The sequence below is a fragment of the Notechis scutatus genome, chromosome 9 (genome assembly GCF_049901735.1).
Source record: "Notechis scutatus isolate UNSWTSFEM ecotype Mainland chromosome 9, rNotScu1.2, whole genome shotgun sequence".
NCBI lineage: Eukaryota > Metazoa > Chordata > Lepidosauria > Squamata > Elapidae > Notechis > Notechis scutatus.
In genome coordinates, this window is record NC_142017.1 from 1698854 (window position 1) to 1724097 (window position 25244).

The 25244-nt window shown below is 43.8% G+C and overlaps 1 protein-coding gene across 1 annotated transcript; it reads left to right on the plus strand.

Annotated features, from left to right (window-relative positions):
- Positions 1–159: 159 nt before the first annotated feature.
- ZCCHC14 (zinc finger CCHC-type containing 14) lies at positions 160–24891 on the plus strand. The gene is made up of 13 exons (XM_026686290.2): positions 160–1115; positions 4713–4839; positions 11927–12000; positions 13823–13894; positions 14123–14232; positions 15815–15909; positions 16000–16054; positions 16878–17163; positions 17710–17801; positions 18512–18636; positions 18899–19042; positions 19126–20562; positions 21861–24891. Exons 1-13 carry the CDS (start codon positions 537–539, stop codon positions 21914–21916), a joined length of 3252 nt encoding a protein of 1083 aa, XP_026542075.2. The 5' UTR covers positions 160–536; the 3' UTR covers positions 21917–24891.
- The last annotated feature ends 353 nt before the right edge of the window (positions 24892–25244 follow it).

A 25244-nucleotide genomic window follows, 5' to 3' on the forward strand; every position in this document is an offset into this window, starting at 1 on the left:
CCGGGCCTCTTCACCTTCTCCGCCGGATCGGGATCCCTCCGCCCGCGGAATCCCTCCCACGTATAACGGCGGCGGGGGAAAAGCACCGCCCGGCAGCGTCGCCTCCTGTCGCGGGATTATTTGTCGCGCGCCGGGCGGGCGGGCGGCGGCGGCGGCGGAGGAGGAGAGCGGGGCGTGAGGGTGGGCGCTGCGAGGGCGAGCTGCTGCTTCTTCGGCCGCCTCCTCGCCTTCTTCCCCCTCGGCGGGCAAGGGATGGAGGGAGCCGGGCCGAGGCGGCGGCGGCGGCAAGGAGGAGCCGCCCCCTGAGGAGAGCCGCGAAGCGCGCCAGGAGGCCCGAGAAGGCTTCGGCCCAGCCGCCCCCCCCCCCGCTCCCTGCCTCCCTGAGGGGGCTGCGAGGCCCCGCCCGCCGGGCCCTCCCGGGCAACCCGTGGCGCTGCCCTCCTCCCGCTCCCCCTGCGCCCCGGCCGGCCGGTCTCCCTCGCTCGGTGGGTCGGTGGGTGGGCGGGCGGTGAGGGCCGCGGCGGCGTCGGGCCAGCATGGTGGAGAAGCGCTGCCCGCGGCTGCAACGCGAGAGCGTCTACCGCTGGTTCTCGGAGCTGCCTTCCCCGCAGCGGGTGGAGTTCCTCTGCGGCCTGCTGGACCTCTGCATCCCGCTGGAGCTGCGCTTCCTGGGCGCCTGCCTGGAGGACCTGGCCCGCAAGGACTACCACTCGCTGCGCGACTCCGAGATCAAGGCCAACAACGCGGCCGACCTGGGCGGCCTGACCAACCTGACGGACGAGGTGGTGCGCAGCAAGCTGCTGGTCTCGCTGGCGCTGCTGGGCTCGTCGCACCGCGAGGCGGCCGGCGTGCTCTTCCGCACCCTCACGCACCTCGACTCGGTCATCCACAACTACGGGCTGCAGCTCAACGAGGGCCGCACCGGCGATGAGTTCCTGCTGCTCTTCACCATGGCCTCCAACCACCCGGCCTTCAGCTTCCACCAGAAGCAGGTGCTGCGGCAGGAGCTGACCAAGATCCAGAGCCTGCTGGCCTGCACCGCCAAGGGACCCCCCGCCGCCAACGCCGCCCCGGGCACGGCCGCAGCGGCCGCCACCTGCCCTGGGTGCCACAAGGTGGGTCCCGGTCCCGGTCCCGGGAGGCGGAGTTTGGGGATTAGGCTGCGGTAAAGGGGGATGGAGAGGAGAAGAACCATGGTTTACAGTAGCTGGAGATGATGGAGAGAAGATGGTTTATGGTGGCTGGAGGGGATGGAAAGAAGGCAAACCATGGTTTGGAGGGGATGGAAAGGAAAGATCGCCAGTGTATCCTGGGTTCCACACTGTGCCCTCTTTTGTGTCTACAGTTGTCTCTTTGCCACCACTGTGCCTCTCCCCACGTCCCTTCCCTTCAGTCAAGAGTTGCATCTCCAATCTTTGGAATACAGGTGTCACTAAGCTGTGTATCTTTCCAGCCTGTCGGGCCAGGGATTCCAATGTAAATGTTGGCCCCAGGAGCTGATTTAGGACTCCCCCCCCCCCCAAAGAAAGATGGGGGAGAGGCTTTTGCTTATTTTATAAAAAGCAGCCTGGTCTTGTGAAACAGTAACCAGGAATTGAGACTGGACAAATGTTTTGGCCATCATCAGTGAGAATAGTTTAAAACTATTTCACAACTTGTAATTCGTTGCAACGTGGACCTGCTAAAGTTAATTTCCTTAGTTATTCTTCAGTAGTGTGTGTATATTAAATGATGTCCTTAATGTAAAACTTTCAATACTTTTTTTTTTAATGTTATATGTTTTCGGCTCTCACATATTAGCATTTGGTGTTTCAAAATAATTGGGCTCAGTAAGCAGAGATGAATGCCTTTACATTTGCTGATGCAGAGATGTAATTCAAGAAGGAAGGAACCCATACAGTTGTTTAATTCCTCAGAAGTAGCCTGAGGCAAGCGTTGCTCTTGTTGTGGTCTGAGCGAGTTGGAACAGACCTTGGAGTCATCTAGTCCAAGGGTCTCCAACCTTGGCTACTTTAAGCCTGAAGGGTTTGCTGGCTGGGGAATTCTGGGAGTTGAAGTCCTCCAGGTTTAAAGTAGCCAAGGTTGGAGACCCCTGATCTAGTCCACCCCCCTGCTTAGGCAGGAAACCCTATACCATTTCAGACAAATGGATGTCCAATCTCTTCTTAAAAACCTCCAGTGTTGGAATAAAGAACATTGCAACTAGATCGTGATTAAATTGGGGAGCACTGATCTAGTATGATCTGTGGTATTGTTAATACATTCTATGTCACGTATTTCCTCAAACTGAACCCAGTGTGAGGACATTTTTGTTACCATTTTGTGTTCTAAAGAATAAACCCCAGTGCTTAAACTGTCAAAACTTAATACCCTAGGCATTTTTCATTTCTCAAACAAAAACACAGAATTAAGTATCAATTTACATAAGCAACTGAATCATCCAACAACGCCTCAAATGCTGTTAGATATGACTTGATTGAATACTTGTTTAATGCTATTATTTGTAAGCATCTGCATTTAGCTTCATGTGTTTCTATAACAATCTTATATATGGGGATTAAAAAAGTAAGTCTAATTTATACCTCATGCTTTGCCAAATTCAAGCATTTTGAATAAGAGCTGGGGCTTGCATCGGTAGCCAGGAAATATACTGAGATGAACGTGGGTTTTAAAGGGAATCCCAAAGTGTTGTGTAATATTTTTGAACAAAGAGTACCCTGTAGGTATTGTGTAAAACAATATCTGATGTGTTCACATACCAATTAACTTCTGACTGAACAAATGTGTTCAATGGGACTTTGTGCTACAATGTTTTTAATATTAGTGTTCATTTCTGGTTTTAAAGATCTTTAGGAGAGTCCTCCTGAATCATAATAAACTAAAAAGACGACTGGCAGCTAAAAAGACCAAAGGAGTATCTTTCGACATTGATTTTCCAAGTTGTGTTAACTTTATTAAAGACACACAGAAAGAGATCACCTACCTGTTTAGTGTTTTTTTACGAACTAATTTTAAAGTTTGTCCATATACTCATTGTCAAGAGCTGAATTTAACAGTTTGTGAAAATATCTTTCCTGATAACTTTGACAATTAAAAGTTTGCAATGTTAATAAAAAGAAAAATGCATGTTAGGACTTGAGAAAAAATAGGATAATTCAAAGAAAAGGTTGCATGCAGAACAGGCTTAATTTGGTAATGCTATCACTAACAAATCTGAAACTTGCAACTCTCAAAAGTAAAAAGGGTGAATCAAATCAAGTTTGGGATATTTGGCAAAAGCAGGCTGAGTTGATACATTGATAAGTGTTTTTCCTCACTAATCCTTTGTAGGTTTCTCTCTTTTTCTCTCTCTAGCTTCCTAGGTTTGGTAGTGTTATATCATGGCTAGCTGATACAATGTTGAAATCCACACATCTTAAAAGTTACCAAATTTGTAACTGATTTGTTTAGTTGTAAAACCAGTGTGTAACTCTAAGGTTTATTTACTATTCCGCATACAGGCATTAGTGTACTATATGGAGTTGAAATTAAATGATTGCAGGGTGCATTATTCTGAATAATCCTGGACATGATACGTTTTTGTGCCTAGCATAACAATCCTTACAGCAAATAATCTTGTAGCATAAATTACGTTAACAGCAAATCTCATACTCTCCTTATTTTATTTAATGTTAAAAAAACCTTTGAAGTTCCTACTATTTACCAGATTATAAATTTCAATTTCTGCATGGTTGATGGACACGTACATCATTTAAAATAAAGCTTGTTTTCACTTTCCATTGCAAGTATATTTTGTAGAAAGATAAAAGCTTAGATGGTGTTTTTTTTTTTTTAAAAAAAAAAACCTGTTTAGTGGCAATAGGGTCATGTATGTATTGGAAACAAACAGTTTGCCCTGGGTATTATAGTGTAGAAATAGTGAATGGCCAGATGCAGCTCTGTGCATGTGCTGGGGAATGGGGAGAAACGATGTGCTTTATACTGTATGGAAGGCATTTGATTTTGGCCAGGAGGAGTTGGCAAGAAGGCTTAAATGGTGAACAGCAACCTGGGGCCAATTTTCAAACATAGATTAGGTCACCTAGGATCCTACTTTGGGCGAACTGGCTGTGTTACAGAGTAAGTGGCGTGTAGGGAACCCTTTTTTGCCAGTGGTCTGCTTTTTTAAAAAAACCCATCTACAGGAAGTAAAAAGTGTTTGGAGTATATTAAGTTAAAGAAATGTGTCCTATAAAAAACACTTTTGTTGCATTTCCTGCTGAGAAAATTCACACAATGTATCTGAGCTATTGGCTCAGCAGAAGCCCTTCTTAGATAGCTAAGTAGAACAATAGTTGGTATCTTAAGTGAAGCACTTGGAAGTACTTGGTGCTTTGTGGTCCATGTATTTGCTACAAATCCGTCACCGGAATTACTTGATAAGTGAAGTCTGTGAGACTAGGGCAAGATTTAAGCCTTTTCAAACAAAATGAAATGGGACATTACCTCGGGAGCATTGTCTGAGACACACAGCAGATTCTTTTGCTTTGAGAATTATTTTTAATAGAAAGCAAATTAACATAGGTATAGCAGAAATACGAGCATTCAAGTTCTATAATGAGATTTGGGGGGCTGAAGTTAAGAATGTTGTTTTGGAAATAACTGGACTTTACGGATATTTTTAACTCGAGTTAAGCCAAATTGACGGGTTTGTTTCTTTTTCTCTTGCCTAGGTCACTCCGAGATCTGAGACCCCCATAAACCACGTGGTGGGTAACAGTTTAGAGAATGCACTCCACACATCAGCACATTCCATTGAGGAGTCATTGCCTAAGAGGCCTTCAGGGAAGCACTCCAAAGGTACACCTCAAAGTTTAGCCAAATATTCCTATTTCTGTGGTGGAAAAACAAACAAACAGTCTCACTGCTTAAACATCGCTTATAAACTGATAAAGGAAATTCTTGTTTTTAATATTGCAGAATTATGATAGTAACAGACTAAGGAAGACTAAGGAACAGTTCATTCTCTGTCAGTCATGGTAGCCTTTGAACAGGAAGTTTCTGTTTGATGGATGTTTGTTTCATTCATTTCCCTATTTGCCTTCAGAAGATCATTCTCATGGTCATGTAAGAAACTGCTTTGTTCAAGTAGTGTTAACTGCCAAACTCTACTACCTGCTATAGTTATACCACACTGCAAGAAAGGAAAACGGATAGACTTGTCCCTGTAACTCATGCAATGCAGAGCCCTGTTGGGTTGAATTTTCAGTGCTTAAATGAGATTTCTCTCCTCTGCTGTAGTTCTTTTTTTACGATATTGATTCATCTATTCAGGATTGGCCTGTCCTATTGTGTGGAGATCTGACATTTCATTAAGCAAGCCTTATTACTTGAACTTTAAAAAGGCATTGAGAGGCGTTAGGATTGGATTCAATCTGACATGGCAGTTTACAAATACTCTTTGAAGTCTATACCTCAGAATATTTTGGAACCTCCAGATAATATTGTTTCATATATGCAACTGAATTCAAATAAAAGGATTCATATAGCTGGTAAAACAGTCATTCATAATAGAAAACCAGGCTTGGTTTTACTGTAGAAACAGACAATAAAGTATACTCTTTTTTTCTGTTAGTGAGATATATGGATATAAGGCTCCCTAAATCACATTTTGAAACAAATAATCTGACAGTTTATTACTTATGACCAGGAAGTTTACTGTGTGCTGATGTTCTGAGACTTCTCTGGAACACTGAAGTAACATCCAAAAAATATTGGAAACTATTCAGACATGTTGATCATGTACAAAACACAAAACGCAGTCTTGCTCAAACAACCTAAAGAATTTTCGGTGTTAATGGTTTACTTAAATCTTGCTTCTAGGGTGACATATATAAAATCTAATTCAGTATTTGATAAAGTATGGACATTTCAACTCTTATATTATTTAGTTTCCCTGAAAACAATGCCGCTTAAATGGAAAAGATCACAATTATTTATTCTTAGCTCTTGTACAAACAAGCAGGGATAGAAAGTCATATTTTATTCTCTGTGCAGTATGCCTCTTTAGAACTTTACCAGATGTCTTGACCACTGCATATTTTCCAAAAGCATAGTGTGGGATAAAATACATTAAACCAGATGTTGAAATGAACTCTGCACTCCATAAGCTCTGACAATAGTTTAATGAAATGGCAAATCCATATGGAAGTATCCTTATGACTATCTTGTTGTGTAGAGTTCAAATGGCATTTCCAAGGTGTAACTGTGTTCTTATGAAGAAACTGCAGGCCTTCCAAAATCACAGCCATAAGGAAACCTGAGGTTTTAGCTAAGGCAGCATATATGGTTTTCATTATTTCATATGGTCCATTAAAATTTCATGTGGTCCATTAAAATATTTCACCAGTGTCAACGCTGTGTAGAGAAGAAGCCTCATCTATTTCCCCATTAGCATTTATTCCAAAATATTGAAAACAAAACTTACTGAATTTCACAAGAATAACATACAAGCAGTAATTACAAAATTGATACAGATTAGAACTGCTTATTTATGGTGGGAAAAGGACATTTGTTTCTGCTTTGGAAGTATTGAGATTATTTTATGAATTAGGTCCATATTCCAATGAAGATGTAGATAGTCTATGACTTATGACCACATTTGGGCCCCAAATTTTTGTTGCTAATTTGTTAAAAGAATTTTGTCCCATTTTATGATATTTCTTGTCTCAGTTGTTAATCAGTTGAATCACTGCAGTTAAGTTAGTAACACGGTTGTTAAGGGAATCTGGCTTTCCGATTGGTTTTGCTTGTTGGAAGGTCATAAAAGGTGATCACATGATTGCACTTTTAAATTGTGAACATGAGTGTTGTCATTTCCATTTTTAATAAGATTGGCATTCATTATCACTGTAACTGACTATACAGTAGGAAACACGCTGTAACATTGACAGTTAATATTTTTTAGATTAAGCTATCAACATATTCCAGCAGCTTCTCTCCTCAGGGCAGGCCTTTTGGAGTGAAAGTTATCACAGTGTGTCATTAGTTGAAGAAGGCAGTAAAGAGATTTGTTTAGCTGAATTGGAATTAACTAGCAGCTGTAATCCTATAGCTCCCAACTGGAAAATAGTTTTGATTTTGCAACTGTATCCTGAAACAGTGTTTTGTTTTTTTTCTCAAGAAAAAAGAAAAGCAAGGAAAAAAACAGCTGTTTTTCTCTACAGCCGCTTAGGAAAGACCATTGATTTATTGCATTACCTCATTGCATTGAGCGTATCCATTTCATTAGTGTATCATGCTTGTGCTATTTTTAACAATAAGCTGAAGGGACAGTGCTGATGAAATTACATTATTTTGATACCTAGCTGAAAGAAAAGTGGTATGGTCACAAAGGCTGCTTGCAAAAAGCCCTCTGACTGTTGATTTTCAGGATGTGATTGGATAAGGCTACCAATTAAATAATTCTTGCAAGCTGTTTATTAGCAATGGTTATGTTATATTTTGATGCGGGTGAGTTCCACAAAATACGCATAATCTGTGGAAGGATCAAGCTACTGTGCTCATTGGCCATGACTGCTTTTTCAGGTGAATGGAGAAGGTGCTACCAGTAGAATCCAGTAGCTTTCTTAAAGTAGAGCATCAAAGCTTGATGGGGGACGTGAATTGCCTTGAGACATGGAAGCAGCCAAGGTTTTTGTCTGAAAGAAGTGGTGGCTGATTATTTCAGGCCATTGCTTGCCTACAAACAGCAATATGGACTTTGTTGTAACTGACCTCTAAGAAATATTGGTTGTTTAGTTCTACTTATCAAAGCTCTTTTGAGTATAAATTCTGCCTCCCATCCCCTAATGCATATAATTGGTGGTTTCGGGGGTTGTTGTTGTTAAGATTGGAATTAATGTGTACAGTGTAGAATTGGCTAAAAGAGGAAGAATATTCCGGGGGGGGAGGAGTTTTCAGCAGTAGGTTAAATTCTTAGCAGAGCTGATTTAGGAGTTGAAATCCTTCCTAAGGAAATCCATGTTCATTTGAAATGCATGAAATCCCTGTCTTTTCACGGTTCTAATATTGCGGCACCTACACCATTTGTCTCTGAATGTTGAAAAGATTATCACTCGAGGCACTGTCCTTGTTTCTGCGTAATATTGTGCCGGCCTGTCGTGTGATCTCCCGCATCTTCTTCAAGGATTACCTGTCAATCTTCATTGATCGTCACAGACCAAAGTAACAATGCAGTAATGCCAAAATAAAGAGTTAGCATGCATTACAACTGTGAGCTGTTCAGAGACAGAGGTTTGATGCCCGAGTGAAATAAGAGATTATGACAGGTAACAAAGATGCTAAGTAGGCACTCCTTAGCCTTCCCTAGATTATGAGGAAGTTGCTCTTGACTGCTGGTATTATTCTGCAAACTCCCGTGACGTTGTGAGGAATAATAGGGGTCCAAACCAAGCTTGGGCAATGGAAAGGTGAGGTGACTCTTGCACCTTTTGGAGGGAGATACTTAGCTCAGGGCATATTCAACTCATTCCTTCTTTGCTTCAGCTGACAGAGGAGTTTAGTTGCTCCCAAAAGTGGTACAGGTGCAAGCTGCCCACTTCCACTCTCCTTTGAAGAGGGCTAAAAAAAAATCATATATGTAAAATTCGTAGGAAATGGTCATTGGAGTTTACTGGGGCCCAGTATTCTGTGATGGGTGACTCAGTGCTTAGAGTTGGTGCAACTAATCTGCAGAAGGTTGTCCAGTCACTTGCTCCTACAGCTATTACAACTGTTGCCAAGCTTTTTGGGGGTGGGGTAATGCTTCTTTTCTTTCTGTTACTGTGTGTGGGATGTGTGTGTCTGTAATTATACTACAGTATTGATATTGTCTAGGGCAGGGATGTCAACCATGGGAACTTTAGGACTTGTGGACTTCAACTTCAAGAATTGGCTGGTGAAATCTGGAAGTTGAAGTCTACAAGTCTTAAAATTGCCAAGGTTGAATACCTTGGTCTAGGGCCTTCCGAATCCATATGTATTCATCATGAAACCAATATATACAGTAAATGACTGCTTTGATATGTTCTCTAAGTGTGACCCCCATAGATTGGAATTCTACTGTGGTGAAGATATCGTAGCTAGCTCAAAGTAACTTGATAAGTTATGTCAATCATTATCACAGAAATTCAAGTACTGTATATTGAGATCAAACCATCCTAAGAACAGTATTTGATTGAATGATTGATTTTAAAAAAGAGTGCAGAACATTACCTATTATTGTTTTTATAGTTGATGTAGAAGATGTAAACTTGCAGAATATATCCTATTGTAGACCTAGTTTACAGTGATGTGAATATACACTCATTTTTTTCTCTTGAAGATTGAAAGACATAGTTCTAGGCCAATATATTTTTTGTCAAAAAATATTTGTGATTTTTTATATGTTCACATACATAAAACAGTCTATACAACACAGTTATCTAGAGAACATTCTTAAGAATGTCATTTAACTGAGAGCATAATAAATTGAAGGCCGGCTATTTGTGCAAAAATAATGTTCATCTGAGTTTCGTTTCCTGTCCCAGAGATTATTCATGTTTTTAAAATAGCAGTTATATGTTTTTCTCATAATTCCCAATATACTTAATGGGTATTGTGGTTATCTTAAGATGCTGACTTCGCTACTTGTCTAGTCACTGAATTCATATTTTGTTTTGATTTTAACTTTTTTTAAATATTGAAAGGAAACCAAATATAATAAAAGAAGCCCAAGATCTTTTCATCTTGAACCTGCTTTTGGAAGTACATGAAAAAGTTATTCACAGTCTGAAAATAAAAAGGAATGAAGTTGTGGAATCAGACAGGAAATTAAGTCTATTAGTGCTGTAAATTGGAACCGAATGTTCCATATGTTGTCCACATGAGTGGAGTTTAATGGGTTTCTAATGTGTGCTTCATATCTGTGGCTGCATTTGTAGCAGAAAGGTAGTAACTGGATATGTTGGCGGTGCCATCTTTGTGTAGGTCTCTCTGGCAGTTGTCTCACATGTAGCATCTTCCTGGCATAAGACCAGAGAAAAAGAAGAAAGAAATGGCAAGTGTGAAGAGTTTCTGTTGCTATGATATTTTATTAAAAATTTGTTCTGGCAGATCAAAGCTGGACAAAATATTCCTCCTTTACTGTGGCCATTTTACCATGCTGCTAAATTTCTGTTTCTTACATTTTATGGTGGGATCAATATACAAACTAGGTATAAAACAACTTTAAATATTAGAGAATACTATCCTATTTTCCTATTATAATCTATCCCATAATCCTAAATGTCAATAATGCTGTCTATCCATAAATGTTGGTGTATAATAGATAGCTATTTATGTTTTATAATCTAGTATATGAGAACTCTGAAAGTGTTATTTGCCTGTTCACTAGTTTACCTTGGCTAATAACAATTCTGAGCTATTGAATACTCAAAATTGCCTTGTGTCTAAGTGCTAATAAAACCATATGATTCTTTCAGGGCTAGCAAGTACAAAGTTAGCATGTAATATGGACACACTCCCCTTTTCCTCAATTAAGCAGTTATTTTAAGATATCAGTCAATCAAACAATTCTTCTATATTCTTTTTAAAACTATTCATTCTTTCTTGGCATTCGTGTGTCTGTGATGTGGTTATCTAAATAACAATTGATTTACAGCACTTGCTTACTGAGGGCATGAGCTGTTTTCCTATTAGTTCAATTTCTGATAAAGGTTTAGGTGGAAACTACCTCCTATGAATTAAAAGATGAAAAATAATATTAAGAACATTTAATTATGACACCAATGTAAGCATTAATTCATATGACTTTTCAGTTGATATGACTTTTCTGCAGAAATATAGAATAAATAGGAACTTTAAAGGTTTAAAATATGTTAATTTACCACATAGGGAGAGTTTTGAGACAAGTGAGAAAGAACGTAACGGGAATGTTAGTTAGGAAAAGTGCTTTTAAACGATGTTAGCTTTTCCAAGCGAAATTACTATTCAGTATACACTCATGGGTATTTTTAAGTGTGCTTTTTAGCTGCTGGCATGTTATCCAACAGACGTTAAAAATTCTTGCTCTTGGAGATAATCCGTTAACTCTTGTTTCAAAGATGAACATTTTATGAACATTAAAAACCTTTAAGGCACTGACTATCGTGTGTGCATTGCCTACCTAAAAAAATATTTAGCCTATCAGCTCTGGCAAAAGAGACCTGCTGGGGGTCCCATCTGTTAAGGAATTAAGTTGGCAGCCCCAGGAAGAGAGCCCTGGCCACCTGCCTTGTGGAACAATCTCCCTCCGTCTCTCATTCTCCTGAAGTCCCTCAAGACCTAACTTTTATCATCAGGGCTGGGGCCCTGTGAGATCTTGAGGTGGCCCCCTTGCTAATCTGGTCTGCTGGTTGGGTCTTCTTTCACAAAACAGCAGAAAAGGAGGGCTGGCAGTACAATGAACAGATGTATCGTGTCATGTTTTGCGTGGTATAAGGAGCCATCTTGGTTTTTGAAACTAGAACTCACCATTCCAAGTCAAACACTTGGTGAACCGGTCCCCAAAAGTGCTTCTTCCAAAAGGTACCTGCGCTGTCTAGATTTTTTTTCTTTGAAAACATTTTGCTTGTCACCCAAGAAGCTTTTTTTGTTTTCAAAGGAAAAAACCAAGTTGCCTTTTGGAAAAAATACCTCTGGGACAACCATGACCTGGATGATTGAGAATTTCCATAGCGGTAAACCTGGTTCCATGACTTTGGGTTGCTTGTACTTGATTCCTGTGTGGAATTAAGAAAAAGCATCCAGGCATCGTGGATGGATTTGGCCATTTAGATGTGGGCCAGTTGGAATAACCAGAAGCCTGCAGCCCTCCCTGCTTTTGAAACAAAGAAAATAGGCCTGTGGCCCTTCCATATGTAACCTGTATTTCTTTTTGTTTTAACAGTGAGCGTGGAAAAGGTGGAATTAAAGGGATTGTCACACAAGAAGAATGATAGGATTGCTGAATATTCTTTTGAGGTAAGTATCAAAGATTTACAAGGAAATACAGGTGAGATGAAGGGAACCAGATGTGGAGCATTCAGCATGCTATCTTTAAGGCCTTTGGGGATGCTTTCTTTAAAATAATAGTTTGCCCCCAAAACATATCATATTCAATTTTACATTACCTCTGATTCCAAGATTATGTGTCTCGGGCATTTACCACTTCATGTTGTAGGAAATAGTCTGCTTATATCTTTTTTAAATGAAAGGACTTTAATTATTCATTTACATTCAAGAGGCGCTGAAAAAATACCAAGCATTTGCTCTTAACCCAGTCTAGTTGTGTACATACAAGGAAAAACTTAATGTGTAGCCCTCACGCCATAAGCGGTGATAAAGCAGTGATACAGTCATTGTGCCCTCCTGTTAAATAATATCTCATTAAAGTTGTTGGGTGTCTATCTCGTGCCTTGAGGTTAATCATACAAAATGCAGCGAGAGGAAAAATCGGAAGATTTTGAATATCTAAAACTAAAAATAGTACAGTAGGATAATTCAGCTCCGTTCACAGGATAGGGAAAGCCCCGTAATTCCTGTGATTTTATTTTGATATATTTAGACTGTAAATCTCCATTCCCTGAGAGACTCGCCTGAGGGTATGGCGTGCCCCAACTGGCCTCTCCAGTCTGAGCGCTTAAAGCGAGGAAAGGTGTGCGCTCTGAGCTTTCAGAAGCAGATTTCCGGGGAAGAGTTGCCCCCCCCCCCAACTTCTGTGCAGAACCTCCGTACTTCAGATGGATACATAAATAACATGAATATTATGAAACAGAAACTGGGGGGCTGACGAGGAGGTCAGCATGCCGTTACTTGGGACATTATCCCAACCAGGGAGTTCTGAGTGGATTTTGAGCGCACTTTTCTTCCTTGCAAAATCCAGAAAAACAAGCAGAAAGCCACGTAAATGGAACCACAGTTAAACACATCCAGAAGTGCTATTCTTCCCCCTGCACGCTTTCATGTGTGTGTGTGTGTGTGTGTGTGAGAGAGAGAGAGAGAGAGAGAGAACGAGAACACCAGGGGAAGCAAAAGAAATCAACAAAGCCCCAGGAAGAATCGATGCTGCCTGCCTGTTTCTGTTTCTTAGTTTAAGTCAAGGGCTGGAAAAAGGAAATTCCTGAATTACGTAATGTATTTTGAAACTCTTTCCTCCCATCAGTGCTTTTGGCAGTATCCTCGGGGCTGCAAAAAGGCCTGCATTTTGGTAGTTAATATAGTGGAAACATCCTGCTCATCTCACCCCTGTTTTGTTTTTAAAAAGGGTAGTGGCAGTATTTCCCCACCTGTCCCCAAAGCGTCCAGATACAATGCGTGAAAAACACACTGGGTTTTTCGCCTGTGTCTTGTATTATAAGTAGATGGGAATTCAGTTAATCGCTCCGCTTCTATAGACTTTCAGGATAGTTGGCTCTCAGATAGTTGGTTGAAACCCGCAGGAAGAAAAGGATGCAGATTTAGAGGGTTTGGTACATCCTCCCTTCCATACACACACACACACACACCGCATATGCTGGTGAAATAGTTTAAACCAGGGCTGTCCAACCTTGGCCCCTTGAAGCCTGGCGGACTTCAACTCCCAGAACCCAGCCAGCAAAGCTGGCTGGGGAATTCTGGGAGTTGAAGTCCGCCAGGCTTCAAGGGGCCAAGGTTGGACAGCCCTGGTTTAAATCCACTTTGGGGAAAAGACTGTAACCGTCAGAAATGCAGGCAGAATTGCCCCACTGTACCTAGCGCAGCCCTGTCCATTCTAAAGTGGCTTGATGAAGGCGAAGACCAGAGGGTTTCTTTCTCGCTTCCTTAGGTCTTATGGTCCGATTCCTCAGTGACCGTGGTAACAAAGTCTTCTGCCGAAGTGACCGATTTCATTTCAAAGGTAAAATGATTTTGTACATTTTTTGTTTTTAAGGTACATTTGGAAGCATGTATATACAATGTATCTTCCACAGCTTTAAAAAAAAAAAAAGATTGCTTTTTGCATGCTGTACGTCAGTTTGGTACTGAATATTTTAAGTAATCAATTCACAGGCTGCTGGTTTCTGAGCAGCAGCTGACAGCAATACAGTACAATACCAATAATAACAGCCAACATTTTCTTTCTTAGTTAGGTCAGTTGTGCCCAGAAGAAAATTTGGAGAAATTCATTCCTTTTCTAACTGGTCCAGATTCATTTTACTTAGAAAGAAGCCATATGGACTTGGAATCAGACCTTAGGTATACTTCAAACTTGTTTCTGAAATTTGTCTGCGTGTGGGTGTGTGACTTTCAGTTATTCTTTTATTGTTCAGTTAGTGAATTTAACTATTTCACAAAGTAATATCTCTTATTTAATTGCCATTGCTTCATCCCTTGCTTTGGTTGCAATTACTTAGTCTATTATGAAACCCTGCTTAGATTCTCATATAGCCCAACCACCTTCTGGCTCTCACACCCTGCTTTCATTAGCAGTGCCCAGTTCTGTTATTCTGTACTGCAGAGTCCTCACACAATTCTACTCTGTAGGAATTCATGCGGTCCCTTTGGGGTGTGTGTGAAAGGGTGGGGGGCTGTGTTGGTTCCTTGGTAGTGCATAATTTCAGACCCAGGTCCACCTTCCTAATTAGCGCTGTGCAGGACTGGGTTTAATAGGTCTTCCCTTTGAGAGGCCTACCATTGTTTTAATTGCAGTTGCTTTGGCGAAATGACAAAAATGCATGCACTCTAGGGTTACTTGAGAAGTTTCCCAGATAAAGCTAGCTTTGAAAAGGGAATAAAAGTAAGAAAAACAGCTTGGAGGGACAACTTCAGATGGGAAGAGGGGGAGAAAGGGGGGGGGAGGGAAGTGGGTTATTTCAGGAAACAAGAAGGCTTTGAGATGATGGAACCTGATAAGAGCCAGACAAGTGAGAATCACAGGATCCATCACTGAAGCTTTTATTTATTTATTTAACCTAGCCTGCACTTGTATGTGTAGCTCCCATTTAAAGGGGCCTCTGGCTTTTTTTAGTGGACTTTGAGAAGCTTGCGCTAGATTTGGGAATGGACAGGAAGCTGTTGCAAAGAACTTAAAAAGAGGTATTGTGTGGGTAAAGTAATGAGAAAAATGGATAACTTTGGCAGAAAAAATAAATCTTAAGGGCCAGTTGCATCTAGTAAGCCATATCCCCTTTAAAAATATAATAATAATAATAATAATAATAATAATAATAATAATAATAATAATAATAATAATAATAATAATAATAATAATAGGGTATCAGCAGAAAGCCTGAGTATTGAAACTCCTGTACGGTTGGCGAAAGCAATTAATTAAATTACGTGAGCAATGTTATTTGCTTACAAGAAATATAATGGGCAAGGAGGAGGTTCTAGTCTGACCAGTTATAAGTAGTCCTCAATTTATGACCACAATTGGGGCTGGAACCTCTGTCTCTAAATGATGCTGTTAAGCGAATCACAGATCATTAAGAGATTCCGGCTTCATCTCTTGATACCATGATAGTTCCAAGTGGGAGCACCAGCCAAAGGTCACCTTTTTCAGTGCCCTTATAATGGTCATTGAACAAATGGTCATAAGTGGAAGTCTACCTGTAATTCTAAATTGGTGGTCTTGGCAAGATCGTGACAGTTTCATGAAGATTGTAACAGTTTCATGAATCTGTCCCCAGGTTTTACTTCAGTAACTTCAATACTTCACATATTTGTAATTTTCTAATGAGTTCTGTGCAGAGTTAACTTCACTTTTGACAGCTTTTGCAATCTTAGTTTTGTTTTGCCTGAAATTAGGAAAATGTCATCCTTCACAATAATTTTGCAGGTATTTGGCATCCTTACCATCCCATATCTGGAAAAATGACCACGTCAAGAAATTTTTCAGCACTTCATGTCACTCCCCACAATATCAAAGTTCAAGTGAGTTTAAAGACCAAACGCCACCTCAACCCTCTCCCAAAATATATGTGTATAATAACTCTCTAAATACTGTGATATCCTTGTTTTTAGGTCCCAGCAATTCTTCCCTTTACAAAGTGGGTACGATGCTGGGTGCTTCTGGAAGGTGAGATGAATTTAGGGAGCGGGTAGAATACAGAAAAACGGAAAAGTAGTTCCACTTGCTGTGTATTTAAGGGAAATGGCTTTGGCTAATTCCCAGATGATTTTTTGTGAATTACACACTTTGTATTCATACGAGACCTTCCTACTGCTCACTGTCAACTTATAAAACATGTTCTATACACGTTTTATAGTTGCCAGCAGAAAGAAAGGGTGGGGGGAGTTTCAAAGAGCAGGCAGCAGTGTGGAATCAAAAGTACATTCCATTCATATTTTCCTCAGAGACCGATTAGATGACTGAAGCTTCTGCCCTGCAAAAGTCTAATTGGAGAGCATGATTGATGACTCTTGGCTATGGACGTGTTTCATTGGAGAATATGAATTATGATACACCCAGAGGGGTGGGGGGAAAAGCAGGGTCAGGGTGACAGCGAACTATGTGTCTCAGAGTCAGCTACACCCAGGTCATGCCGACATGTTGACTTCTTGGGAGGTTGGCTCGAGACTCAGGATTTAATTGGGGCCAGAATCCTGACAGACCTGACGCTCACCTTACATCTCTGAGGCATTTTTGTTTTTGCTGGCTTTTATTCCACTTTCCAGCAAAAGCGAGCAATGGGTTCGCTTTAACAACCGCAGCGTTCACTTTATGGCTATTGCAAAAAGGTCATAAAATCAGGTTCGGTCACGTGGCCCGCTTATGACCGTCGTGGCTCATGGCTGTAGTTGTGGGGGCTCAATTACGATCATAACTCGTGGACTATCTGTGGTTCCATTGCTTCTTCGGGGACAATTCCTTCCTACCTGGCTTTCCTCCTCTCTTACAGGCCCGTCTGTGGGGTTGCAGGTGTCCAGGCCGCCCAGAATAGCCTTCAGCATCACCTGCCCCATCCGTCCGCAGCAGCCGTCGCCCTCTCCCACTGCTCTCATTCAGGCGGGGCCGGACCCACGTTAACCTGTAGCCGCGGCCAGATGGAAAACCCTTCCCCTGTTTTGATGGCTCCAAGTCCGCAAAACCCTCAGGCCCAGGAGCAGAATGGGATTTTAGACTGGCTGCGAAAACTGCGCTTGCACAAATACTACCCGGTTTTTAAGCAGCTGACGATGGAGAAGGTATGATGCAGGCCTCACCAGAAGAATAGAGAGTGGGTTTTTTTTTTCTGCTTCTGCTTTTCCCCTTCCCTTTCCTGCCCTTCCTTTCCCAACTCAGTTTAACAATTCACAAATTGTATATCTGGCGAGCAGAATCTTCCGGTACTCTGGGAAAGAGCTGGGCCCCGGTGTAGGCTTTAGTGAGAGGAATATGCCACTTTTAAAATGACTTTCGTAGCACTTCTTTGCAGATGTTTGTAAACATACAACCATCTTATTCTGGTTTAAAAAACGATGCTAGGCTGCCCTCTGGTGGAGTTGAATTATGTCACTTAAACCCAGAGCGCTTCTAACGGGCGTCTTCTAGATCTAGAAGATGTTTAATCCAAGTATGTTGGTGTACCTTTAGCTATAAATTGAATTTAGTGCAAGGCTGAATACTTGAATACTTTCTCTCTCTCTTATTGGAATATATCCCAGTTCATTATGCCTGCTGTAATATCCTCAATTTTGACAAGTGATTTTTATGTGGAGAAAACATGTTGATTACTTGTCTTTCTCCACAAGTTCTTGAGCCTCACCGAAGAAGATCTTAATAAGTTTGAAACACTCACCATGGGAGCAAAGAAGAAACTCAAGACCCAGCTGGAATTGGAAAAGTAAGTATCGGCTGCAGAAACACAAAGCAGTTCCCCCCTTCAGTACTAGATTTGTAACTAGTGCTAAAGAGATTTGGTTTTTTTAAGACATTCCCAACAACTTAGGAATGTACTGTATGTTCTTAAAAAAAATTGGGACATATTTGACCTTGGATTGGGGGGGAGGGGGTTGTTCAATTTCTGTTCCAGAACATTTTGTGGCCACTACAGGTAGTCTTCAACATACAAAGGCAGCGCTGTCACTAAGCAACACAGTTGTAAAGTATTTGTCGATGATGATGCTGGTCGTCCGGCTGCCATCGTCCAGTGAGGACATCATGTGACCGCAACGTCCGACTTTTGCCAGTTTCCCCATTGGCTTAGTGGGAAGCCAGCGGGGAATACTGGCTATCGGGGTCATGTGACTGCAGTGTGGCCCGTAATAGTGAGCCAGGCACCTGGGTTGGGAGTCATGTGACGGCGGGAATGGGGTAATGGCTAGAACTGCCAGGAGCCGTCAGAAGTTCTTTTTGTTCAGGCTCATTGCAACTCTGAACCGCCCTCTGATGGATCTGTGCCTGTACTAGCTCTGAACGATCTCACAGGAAAAGCACCTTTTCCTTGGTGTTGGGAAAGGGGTGACCCATGGATACGTGTCTGGAAAATTGCACTCTGGCTAGAAGACACGACGATCGTATTCAACTGTTTCCTCAACCTTTTCTTAACGGCAGAGAAAAGTCAGAGAAGCGGACCATGAACCCAGCCCCCTCCCCATCCGTCAGCTCTGGGGTGGCCAGAGTTCCTCCCACCACTCACATCAACCCCATACAGAACATTCGTGGGAACCATGCCACAGGTAAAGGAGTCCCCCCTGTGTCAGGTGCGTCTCTCCCATTAATGCTGTCTGGAGCCTTTTCTCAACCTGCCTCTGCCTTTTTTGGGGGGGAGGGCATAAAGCCAGGACCGAGGGATCCCGTTTTCCGGGATCTTGTTTTCTTTTACTCCTTTGCTCAAATCTGTGACTTCCAAGGTTATGCCTCCCTTTAGGAAGCAGTTCGCTTCATTGCAGCCCTCGCCTTCTCGTTTCTGATGAGGGATTTCTGCTTCTCTCCCCCAAGAGCTGCACGTGGACGTGGATCAGGCGGTCTCCACCATGCCCCCCCGTGAAGGCAGTTCCTCGGAGTCCTCCAGCTCGTCCTCCAGCCCCATGGGCATGCAGCCCCGGGAAGAAAGCTCGGACAGCGCCGAGGAGAATGAGAGGCGTAAGGGTGCTCCCTTTCATTCCGTGGCAGCCCCTGGGCCTCCCTCGGTCGGTGTGCTGCAGCTGATCCCGTTTGCCTTGCAGGTGTGGAGATCCACCCGGAGCCCCCGGAGAAGGAGAAGCCGGTCATGATCCTGAATCACTTCGGCTCCAGCTCGGCCCGGCCCACCGCTCAGGTTTTGCCCGTACAGAACGAGGCGGGGTCTAGTCCGACGGCTCACCACCCCTTGCCAGGACAGATGACGGCCGCTCCGATTCGAATATTAAACTCTATGCACAAACCCGAGCGTGGAAATGCCGACCTGAAGCTCCTTTCTTCCCCTATGCACTCGCTTTTACCTTTAGAGGACAGGACAAAGTTCTCAGGCGGGCCCACTCAGAACAGCGTCAAGATGGAGAAGAGCTTTGGAAACGCCCTGGCGGATCGCATTCCGGCGCCTCCGCATCAGCCCCTCCAGGTGCTCTCGGCGGTCCCCGAAAACGGCCCCTCCGCGCCTTCCATTCATTTCGGGCCCCGATCCAAATTGGTCCACGCGCCCACACTGGACCGAATGGTGAAACCGTCCCAGCCCCCGGGCATCCTGGCGGAAACCAGCACCACGGCCCCCGTCACCTCGAGCACGGTCTTCCACATGGCACGCCCCCCCATCAAGCTGCTGGTCTCCTCCTCCGTGCCCACCGATGCCGCCCTGGCGGGGCAGCCGTCCTGCTCCAACAGTATGCAATTCAGCGTCTCCCCAGCAATAATCAGCCCTCGGACGGCTCTGTACACCGCCAACACCAAAGTGGCCTTTTCCGCCATGAGCGGCATGCCGGTGGCCCCCATGCCCAGCAGCACCTTCTGCGCAAACAGCAACCCTGCCGCGTCTTCCAGCAGCCACCTGGCCACCTCCTTCGCCAACGTGGGCAGCCTGCCCAGCTGCCCCCCTCCCAGCTCCAGCCCCACCCTGTCCTCGGCTGCAGAGAACAGCTTCTACGGCGGGGGAGGCTCCACAGGGAACATGCCTGTCCCCAACCCGAGCAACCACCATCACCACCACCACCACCAGCAGCAGCAGCATCAGCAGCAGACGCCCGGCTGCATGGTCTGCAGTTCCTGCGGCTGCAGTGGGAACTGTGGCTCCAGCGGCATGACTGTGAGCTACACGAACTACTTCCAGCACCCCTTTTCAGGGCCGTCCATGTTTACGTTCCCCTTCCTGCCCTTCAGTCCTCTGTGCAGCAACGGCTACGTCAACCCCCAGCAGTACAGCAGCAGCTCGGCCTTCCCCATGGTCCACTCTCCATATGGTGGCGGCCCCACGCCGGACTCCCTCATGAGCGGACAGTCCACCTTTGCGGTGCCCCCCATGCAAAGCTTCATGGCCGGCACCGCAGGGGTGTACCAGGCCCAGGGGATGGTGAACAACAGTGGGAGCTCAGGACACAAGAAGCCCGGGAACCTCTCCTGCTACAACTGTGGAGCCAGTGGCCACCGAGCTCAAGACTGCAAGCAGCCACCGATGGATTTCAATCGACAAGGTGAGGAAGGGGGAAGGGGGCTTGTCCGAGGTGGATCGCCTCCCCCCAAAGGCAGTCGGGGACTGTGGTTCTGGGCACCGGGAGGGACAAAGAACCCTGTTGAAAATGCAAGTGTGGATTTGCCCTCCTTTGCCAGGTTTGACCCTGTCCCCGAATGGCTCTCGTAGAAGCACTGATCTGTGGTTGTGAAGGACACAGCCTGGGGACCGCAGAAGGCCTGGGTGCAAGTGCCCCCCCCCGCACCCTCTGCCTTGTCTGCTTTAGAAAGTCATCCTGAGGACCAGGTCTCCTGAAGTCTGAGAAGGCAGAATGTTTTTTTTTTAAATGGTTTTTTTTTAGCATACAGAATGCTAAATACAGGAGAAGCTGAAGGGGTAAATGCTTATACCGGACCGAGGAAGCTGAGATGGGAAGGCAGCCAGTGTAGCCTCCAAGACAGCAGTAGCCCTTAGACTTCTATACCGCTTCAGGGTGCTTTCCAGCCCCCAACAATCTGGGTCCTTATTTACTGACCCTAGAGCCAACGTTGAGCCGGTCGGGATCGAACCGCTGAACTAATGGCAGTCAGCGGTCAGCAGAAGTAGCCTGCAGTACTGCATTCTAACCACTGTGCCGCCACCACGGCTCTTAAGGATGTCTCGACTTCCTTCAGAAAACGCGGTCTATCACGGGGCTCCCCAACCTTGGCCACTTGAAGCCCGGAGGCGTTGGAAGTTCTCCAGGCTTCAAGGGGCCAAGGTTGGAGACCGCTGGTCTAGAAGACGAAAAAGGACAGGGAGTCCTTCACTTATAACCCATTGATTAGCGGCTGTTTGAAGTTACGGCAACCCTGGGAGAGCAGTCCTCACACGTACGATCCACGTAGCACACCCCCCCACAGGCTCCCATGATCAAAATTGGGACACTTGGCAACCAGCACGTATTTACAGTGGGGGGGGGGGAGGGGCGGCTTCGTCACACGGTCCCCATTTGCGACTTCCCCAGCTGGGCTTCTGTCAAGCAAAGTCAATGGGGGAAGCCGGATTCACTTAACGACCGCTGGTCTCATTGGGTGACCGCAGGGATTCACTCGCCTAAAAGCCGTGAAATTGGGCACAACTCCCTCCCTCGCTTGGCAGTGAAAGTTCTGCTCCCAGTTCTGGTGGGGCGAGTCTGGGACTTCCTCTGTATTGTCGTCGTCCCCCCCACTCCCACCCCCCCCCAAAAATATATCTGAGAATCTTATGAATCTAAACTGGGATTCTTACAACCTGGATTGCAAAACTCTGCTAATCTAACCTTCCTTCTTTTTCCTTCAGGTACATTTCGGTTAAAATACGCTCCCCCGGCTGAGAGTTTAGAGTCCACGGACTGAGCTTAACTTCAGATGCAATATTTTGTGATGGCAAAATGGCCATGAAATAACTAGGGAACTTCAGATTGGGAGTCTATCTGTTGAGCTTATTAATGTTATTTTTTTAATCCAAAGGTGCTCTACTTCAACCCTAGGAAGGAACTGAAACACTAGGAAGGGGGGGCAGGGGGGCTTCCAAGCCCATTTTTCCCCTCCCCCTGAATTGCCAAAACAGATTTTAACGTTGGATCTCCCCGAAGAGAGGCGAGACTGGCCAACTGTCTTTTCTTGTTGTATAGAAACTGCTGCACTTTTGCCGAAGAATGTTGCCATAATTTCACCTTCCATGCTGGAAAATTAAAACTCCTGGGCAGCTACATTAGAATCTGGAGTTGGAGTGAGAGCCAAAGGCCGGTGGTGCAGCTGCTGCCATTCACCTGCCAGACTCTTAACCTCGGAAGCTAGTTAAAACATATCTCCTTCCCCCCCGCCCCTTCCTCTCAAAATAAATCAGGCACTACACTCTGGGATTTTAAAGGGTTGCACTACGGAAGAATGTATAATTCTGTTCTGACTATCTGCACTTCTAGCAAACTGAGGTCAGGGGAAGAGATGTTGGGAACAGGCACCAGCAGGCTACACGGTCGTCTAATAAAGGAAAAAAACTTAACCCTCTTTTTCTTCCCAAAGAACAGAGGTGAATGCTTCGTTCTGGAAACAGTTACACCATGTTGGTCAGCGATTCCTCTTAATGTAGGACTAACTTACCAGTGGTGGGTTAAACTTAAGTCTCCAAGGGTCTAGTGCCAGAGACTCCATGGTATTTTTTTTTTAATTACAATTTAAGGAAGTGTTAACTATTCAGCGGTTTCTGCCATAGGAAATGGTGTTCTGCATCTGTAATAAATTTTAAAATTCAGACTCTTCCAGGAATTTGTTGGGTTTAGAAGGCACAGCGTCAAATACAAATTACAGTAGCATACCGTTTCATTACTTAGGAAAGTTTTATAGTTTTGACTCTTTCATTCAATGTGGGCTATAAAAAAATTCAGCTTTGGTAGCTAAGTAGCAGCCAGTAGTGCTTATCCAAAGGGGTTCAAACAATGTGGATTTTTACCTGTCAGAAGCAACGTTTTTTTAGAATTCATTCTCCCTGCTGCGCTCCTTGCTTCATCATCTGGGCTGCCTCAACTTTGAGTCATGTAGGACAGGATTGGCTGGGTCTCCACATTTTTTAATGTGCTGCTTTGTAGTAGAAAAGAGGCTCCGCTCTGAACAGCAGGAGTGGCCATGTTAAAAACCGCACTCTGCTTTCTGCAAAGCGGTGGTGAATTCCACTCCTGGGCTGGTCTATTGTCTTGGACGCTGGTTGATATTCCAACAGGCCTGCATCTGATATCCGTTATTTCTATGCAATGGAGTATTATTCAGTTTCCATCTCCTCACTTCGGCTTCACCAAAACAGGGTTAGATGGGTGTGAGACAAGACTTGCGTTAGCTGAACTTTATTCACTCCGATAATAACAGAGCTGCTGTTAAAATCAGTGTAACGTGTGCAATTCATTTTGTAGTGCCCTGAATGATTGAGGCTGCTGCTATACATGGTCCCCTGTTAGGAAAATTTAAAAAAAAACTGTATTCAAAGTGGATGGGAACTCAGCAATTTATGTGGCCTTAATGATCTTGCCATGAGTAGAAGCAACCTGTTTTGGTTATTACATCTTTCAGTATGTTTACTCTTAAAGCTGAAAATACTTCTAGTAGTTTGAAATACATGCTAAGAGCCAAATGTCCATTTAAAAAATGGAATCCTACCATCCCACAAGGTTAGCAGAATAAAAACCTTATTGGTTTACTTAAATGGGAAGCCTCTAGAAACTTGTGTTACATCTGTGCAGTTTTAAAAATGTGATTTTCTTTCCCATGGAAAAAGAGAACCGCTTTGATAATTGCAGAGAAAATGCAGTGGAATCCCCAGAAGAAAACCTGACCTGACTTTTGTTGGTTTCCCTCTGAAAGTATTAGGTTTGTCTTGTAGTTCTCCATTCATATTCTCCACTCTTCAGAAGGGGTTGGCAGTTTTTCATATAGGAATAGATGCCCACAGCAGGCCCCTCACAGGCAAGAACAATTAAAACACTTTCTTAGAACATACTGACTGCGTGCCTCCGTTTTGGTTGCAACTTTGCACTGAAGGACTTGAAGGAATGTGACTCAATTCATGTTAACAAAAACAGCACATCATGCAGGATTGCCCCAAATCCTGGCCTGACTATTTTCATGACTGTACTGTAGGATACCTGCCAGGTATGGGGTTTAATTAACGAGAACCTAATGGAGCACTACAAGACTCTGAGCTAGCCTCCGATTAAGAGAGCAGCTTTCTAATTTCTGTTGAAAATGATGCCTTCCATATCGTCCTGAAATCAACCTAGAGGAAAGGCTTTAGCAGAGGCACTTCATTTTAAGGCCAACATGACCCTAAAATGATCAGATTCCTCATGCTAGCTGAAGGTGCTTTTGTTACAGACAAGTAGACATATCTGCACCCTCTTATTAATGGGCTCCACCTGGAAGCAGGAATTAAAGAAGCCAGCAATTCAGAAAGCTACCACGATTCGCACCGCTCTCCGTAAACTGAATTCTAACTGTTAATAGGAAACATTTATGTCCCCAAATGGCAGGTTAACATGTTTTCCAGTTATAACTTTCCGTTTGGAGCAAAAGGGACGCCTTTTGCCCGTTTCGAGCCATTTCTTTTAACTCCTAGTATTACAAAATGTGCACGAAACTTTATATAAATATCAAAAAGTTTTGTAAATATTTAATATTTACCTAATATGATTTTCAACTGTAAATGTCAAGTATTCTGGTATTGGGATTTTTATGTTTTATTATACTTTGTTAAAGGTAAAATTGTACATTTTTAGAATGTTTTTATCCGAGTAAATTTAATGTACTGAAAAATAAATAAAAGACCGCAGTGTCTTTCCAGTTATCCTCATTGATGTGGGTTTTTCCCCGCCCCTTCCCGTTGAGGCTAAAGATGATAGCACTTGGCCACAGACTGGCAGAGGGCATCTTCAGAAGTGGGAATTGTAAGCAAACCTCCCTGGACTTGGGAGTTGCTTTCTGCAGGAGAAGGCAAGGCCGTGCTGCAGCCTGTGCTGTGCCATAACCCAGCGGGTGCCCCCAACCCTTTGGGCACCAGAGAAATATGCCAGGATGTATTTTTTCACAGACTGGGAGAGGGGGAAGAGGATGAGGAGGGCTTAACCTAGATCCCACGCATGCAGCTTTGCTCGCTGGCTCCTCATCTCCAGTTCTCTGGCAATGTTCCTAACAGGCC

Coding starts and splice junctions, on each gene's coding strand:
- ZCCHC14 (XM_026686290.2), top strand. CDS start 537: ATGGTGGAGAAGCGCTGCCCGCGGCTGCAACGCGAGAGCGTCTACCGC. Junction 14,233..15,814: donor GACTTGGAATCAGACCTTAG/GTATACTTCAAA, acceptor ATAATTTTGCAG/GTATTTGGCATCCTTACCAT. Junction 20,563..21,860: donor GATGGATTTCAATCGACAAG/GTGAGGAAGGGG, acceptor TTTTTCCTTCAG/GTACATTTCGGTTAAAATAC.